This window comes from Magnolia sinica, chromosome 14, assembly GCF_029962835.1.
Source record: "Magnolia sinica isolate HGM2019 chromosome 14, MsV1, whole genome shotgun sequence".
In the NCBI taxonomy this organism is placed as follows: Eukaryota; Viridiplantae; Streptophyta; class Magnoliopsida; order Magnoliales; family Magnoliaceae; genus Magnolia; species Magnolia sinica.
The window spans coordinates 73,867,957-73,873,661 of record NC_080586.1 but is presented as its reverse complement, the minus strand read 5'-3'; the positions used below and the strand labels follow the sequence as shown (position 1 = coordinate 73,873,661).

Here is a 5,705-nt window from a genome sequence, read left to right as displayed (position 1 = left end):
ACAACTTCCACCAATCCACACTACTAGTTGGGCCACTCGAGATCCCAAATTCCTATAGTGTAGGATCAACATGATTCCTACCAACTGGCGGACTAAATGAGGAATAACTATTACAATAGGCACCATGAAAACGACTTAGATTGTCGTAAATATATAGGCAGCCCCACACTATAAAATGATCTAATCAAAATAGATGAATGGCTGGTAAAACATGTATATTAGGTGGTCCATGATCGATTAAAAGGAATAGATGGACAAGTGATCAATATTGCTCCCGTGGCATGAGATTTGGATCTGACTAGTCTATAGAACCATACCCTAAAATGATGAGGATAAACTGATGAAAGGCATAGATCTACATCATACTACAAAGTGGAGTCTATGGCCAAGGAAGCATCCCAGCATATAAGGGCATAATAGAGCCTAAGAATTTCTAATGGTTATTATACTGTTTCTACTTGTAGCATAGCCTGGCCCACCTAAAATTGAGTTCTACTTCATCTTATGTCCACGGGCAAGAGGTGGGCTCACTTCCTAAGTGACTGAAAAATACATAGGCAATGTGGGTATATAACACATGCACCTCGGTGGGCTTCACATGCATCACATTATGTCTAGGGAAGCTTTCATTGGTAAGCATGCAATTCCTTTTTCTTCTTATTATTATTATATTTTGTATAATTGTGGGTCTCATTGACATGGTGGGGTTCACCCCATGAACAGTTCATATAACAAACAACATCATAGCTGATACCACCCATTAGATGATTGACATGGATATAAGGTACATATGTCGAGTGAGACTTATGACACATGGATGGTCTAAATGATGGACGACTGGGATGTAAAATACATGTAACGAGTTGGCTCTAAGATCTAATGACTAACTCAACTTTGGTGGCAGTCACACGTCACAGTAGAACTCAAATGATTTAATAGTAGGGAATTTTATTCCCACTGTTTCTTATAGTGTTGTCCACCTAAGTTGTGGATCTGCCTCATTCTTTTACTCATGACTTAAAATGGTCTGAAGGAGTGAATGAATGGCCCAGATATACCTTTCATCACCAAGGTCGGCCCCAAAAAAAATATAAGTATTTTGTGTACAATTTTCACTGTCCAAGTGGCATGGCCTACATGAACTTCTAATCGGCCTGATTTTTGTGTACAATTTCCGCTGTCCAAGTCACATTTTTTGAATTGCGCAAACAGTTAATTTTTCTTAAGTGTTTCCAGGACTGCTCTTAAATGCTCTTCATGCTCTTCACGGATCTTTGAATAAAACAATATGTCGTCGATGAATACGATGACGAATCTGTATAAGAACGGCCTGAAGACTCTGTTTATGAGATCCATGATACCGCTGGAGCATTGGTGAGCCCGAACGACATAACTAGGAACTCATAATGGCCAAAGCAGGTTCTAAAGGCCGTTTTCTATATATCATCATCTTTGACTCGCAGCTGATGGTACCCTGATTGTAGATCAATTTTTGAAAAGTATTGAGTACCCCTCAACTGGTTGAATAAGTCATTAATTCTGGACAACGAATACTTGTTCCAAATCGTCACTTAGTTCAATCTCCTGTAATTTACACACAATTGTAATGAGCCATCCTTCTTCTTCACAAATAAGACTGGGGCTCCCCAAGGTGAGACGCTGGGTCAGATGAAGCCTAACTTTAGCAATTTGTCAATTTGGGACCTTAGCTCTTCCATCTCACATGGGGGCATGCAGTAAGTAGGCAAGGAAATGGGTGTGACACCCAGAGTCAGATCGATCGTGAAGTCTATCTCACGTCGAGGGGGAAGTCCGGGTATGGCCTTAAACACGTCGACGAACTCTTGGACCACAGGAGTGCAAGTTAGCGAAGGCCCCTGGTAACCCTCCTCTAATGATGTATAACACAAAATTCTACGATCGTGGCTAACCTGGACTGGGAATGTGAGGGAAGTGCCATCGTCTTCGTATATCTTCACTATCAGAGTGTCATAGTCAATCTCTGCTTTCATCATGGTCAACCAGTCCATGCCCATGACGACGTCATAATGGAAGATCTTGGTCACTATTAAATCCACAAGCATCACCTTGCATCCCAAGTCAATGGGGCAGTCACAACACATCTTCGTTACTTCTAAGAAAGTACCGGCGGAGCAATGATCTTTACTCCAACGAAGGGAGTAGGGTGCAGTCCTAGATGCTTGACGGTTGTATGTGATATGAGAGAAGTAGTGGACCTGGTGTCCACCAAAAGAAATATGGGAGTACCTTGAATGTGGGCCGTCACCTCTAAGGTCGTAGGAGTGGGGATGACTGCATCCTGGCCCTCGACCGCTAATACATGTACTCAAGCTTACTGTGGAAGGTTCGGGCGTTATATGGGCGTGGTGGCCTAACTTGAGGTAGTGGTGGACGACGGAACTGCTGGCTAGGCCCAATCGTCTGTAGGGGCGAAATCTTCAATGCCTGCTGTGGGGGTCCATTATTGCGCTGGGGTGGCATGAAGCCAAGGTCCCTCATCCTAGTGAAGTAATATGGCTCTGAGTGGCCAGTCCTCCTTTAATAACTGCACACCTAGGTAGATCGTGTAGAAGGGGCCGGTGTGGCAGCTAGTCGGGGCGGAGAGTTTGGGCTCGCCCTTTTCCCGGCAAAGGAAGAGGACGGTCCCTCCATCCTGTTCCGTGGCCCCAACTGTGAACGAGTCCGTGAGACTCTTTTCTTATCCTGTTCTGCCCGTATGGACATCTCGACGAGCTTGGCATAGGTCCGGATGCCGTACAACACATCTTCAAGCAGATGCCGCTCCTCAACCCCACCGTGAATCGCCTCATCTTAATCACCTCGTTGGTGATCATTTCGAAAGCATAGCGTGACAATTTTGTAAAACGGTTCTCATATTGCGCTACGGTCACCCCCCTCGTTGGAGCGCGGAGGAATTCATTCTCCCTCTCATGCTTGTACATCTGAGGGAGGTACTTCTCATTGAAGCGGCTCTCAAACGCCTCCCACGTCCACACATGGTTCTCGAGAACGGACCGAAGAATGCTCCCCACCATATGTCTGCCTCTTTCTCAAAGAGGTATGAGAGAAGCTCGACATTCTCCGCTTCGGAACAATGGAGATGCCAAAGTAGCTTGATGACTCGGTTGAGCCAATATTTCGCTTCCTCGGGGCAGTGGGTGCGGGCAAAAGTGGGTGGCCTGTACCATTGGAACCTCTCAAACAGATTGCTCATGTTGTTTGCGGGCGCGACTAAGCCCGGTTGCGCCGGTTGTGACATACCCATGTTATGGGCCATAACCCCCATCATAGTAGCCATCATTTGCTGCTGTTATTGTATGAGAAGCAACATCTGGCCCATTTGATCCATGGCCTATAGCGGGGGAGGTGTGGCTGCCACGGCTTGAGCGACGGCGCATTCGGGGCCGCCTCTTAGGTAGTGCTACCCGTGTTCTGGGAACCAGTCGCCCCTTGGGGGCCTTAATGATCATCAGAGATCTGGTCCCTATCGACTAGGCCGCCGTGAGGTAGGCGGACATATCTGCTCGCAGAGGCATTTCCTGGAAGAGCGTTCTTGGATAGGTTAAGTACTAGAACATTGCTCATACCCAGGTTATGCGTACATATACAAAATCTATATATATTCTATTCATGAACATAGGAAACTATACATACCAGCATTCTCGTGGTGATAAGAAATTTTCGAGGCAATACATACATTCACATTGATTTTAAAATGCCATAGGTATGGCCAATTACATGTTACAGCATGGATTACAAGCATTACCAGACATGTTAAACATAAAGAAAATACAATTTGGATAAGCAAAGGTCCTCACTATCCTTCAGTACATGCAAGTAGACTTAGTCGACCTAAAGCAAACTATTAGCTATTCGTAGTGTTAATCTACTATTCTTCTGAGTCAGACAAGAAGGGGGGTGCTTCCTCCCCCTTGTTGCACCAGATCAGGGTCTTCATGGCTCGGTATATCTTCTTGTTCCACTTGTCCTGCTTTTCTTAGTTCTCCACGATCCTCGCTTGGTTCTCCTTGATCTCCGCTACCTCGGCCTGGAGCGCATCCAAGCGCTCGTGTATATCTAGGATAGTAAAGGGCTCCCTACTGACTGCTCTAATTTCCTCAGCCCCATCTGCCGCTTCAGCTTCATCCTCATTCTCATTCTCGTCCCCGTCGCTTCCCTCGTCTTCCTCTTCGTCGGCATCCCCGTACTAGTCGATGTGAGCCTGTTTTGGTTTGGGTCCCAATCCCATAAAGTTTAACATCTTATCCCCCAGGATTTTCGTTCGCATGGGGTCCCTGTCTGATTTGCCTATCCCATATTGTCCGGCTATATAGCAGGCTAGATGGCCAAATGGGAGTGCTCCGTCCTTCTGTACTGCCCTTGCGGCCTTCACAATTTGGTAGAGCACGGTGCTAGGGGCGCACACATTCACTCCTTGACCCACCTGATACATGAACTCCACCATGTAGCGGGAGCACTTGGTGCGGTTCCTCAACCTCGAGTATATTTTGTAGGTCGCAATGCAGTGGAGTACCCGATATTCGGGGGCCAAGGTTGTTGCATACAGGCTGACATCTCGCGTCCAGTGGGCAGCTCAGCCACACAAGAAGTGAGTCCGTTCGTCGTGGGCTTCTCTTGAGTCAAGATTCGTTTCATCAATTTGCACCTCCCCTAGTGGCACTCCCAGTATTTCAGCAAAGTCCGCAACTCCTAAGTGGGTTTCCTTGCCACGTACTATAATATCAAATCCAAGGGGCCCGAATTAAGGGTTTATAATTTGAGTGTAAAACATCCTAGCTTGCCCCACATCGGCCTATTTGCTTACATAAAACATGGGGCCCCAATCCTTCTCCATAAGCCGGTTAAGTAGAGAGTTATTACCTAGTACATGTTCCTCTACGGAGGCCTCGAAGGCGACTTGGCGCACGCGAAAATTTTCCCAATCTTCAATAAGTGTCTTATCTTTTTGGGAATCGTTCTTCCTCTTGGACCGGACTTCCGAGCTTGTCTTTCCCTTTGTATCGGCCCTCTGCTTGCTACATCTTTCTCGGTGGGAGTTGGTCACTTCTTCCCCATGAGGGAAAGAATCAACGGGATGGTGAAGATGGAGGCCAAGGTTGCAAGAAAATGCCACTTCCCTTGGCAAAAAGGAAATGGGTCTTTAGAATGGGGTTGGAGCTTGGGTTTTAGGAATGGCCTTGTGAATGGATGGAGAAATGTGGGTTGGGTATGGATTTGGAATGGGGTTTTGAAGAGGGTGGAAGTGGGTTGTGAAAGGTGAGGGTTTAGGAGATGGCTTTTTTTTTATTATTAGTAGAGAATGGTGGGTTTTGAGATGAGTGTTAGAAATGTTGAGATAAGGTGAGTTTTGAGATGAGTGTTGGAAATGTACCTTGAAATGGGTTTGGAGTTCATTTTATGGATGGGTTTTGAAAATGATGGAGTGGGATTTAAAGAATGGATTTGGGGAAGATGGGTTAGAGATGAAGAAGAGGAGGTGGGTTAGGGGTTGAGTTGAGGGAAATAGATTGAGGGAAGAAGAAAGTTGTTGAAGAGAAGGGGAAATGGGATGGGGGTTGAGGGATTTGAGAGATGGAGGAGGTGTGTTTTTGAGGTTTGGAGGGGAGGAGGTTTAGGTTTTCTCCCTAAGTTTGCTAGTAGGGTGGTGAGAGAGAGTAGATGGG

The 5,705-nt window shown here is 46.1% G+C and overlaps 1 protein-coding gene across 1 annotated transcript; it reads right to left on the bottom strand.

Moving 5' to 3' along the window:
- Window positions 1–1,664: 1,664 nt before the first annotated feature.
- LOC131225016 (uncharacterized) lies at window positions 1,665–2,123 on the bottom strand. Its single transcript, XM_058220443.1, has one exon. It carries the CDS (start codon window positions 2,121–2,123, stop codon window positions 1,665–1,667), a length of 459 nt encoding a protein of 152 aa, XP_058076426.1.
- Between the last annotated feature and the right edge of the window lie 3,582 nt (window positions 2,124–5,705).

Excerpts from the sequence above, each read along its gene's own strand:
- LOC131225016 (XM_058220443.1), bottom strand. The coding sequence starts at position 2,123 with ATGTGTTGTGACTGCCCCATTGACTTGGGATGCAAGGTGATGCTTGTG.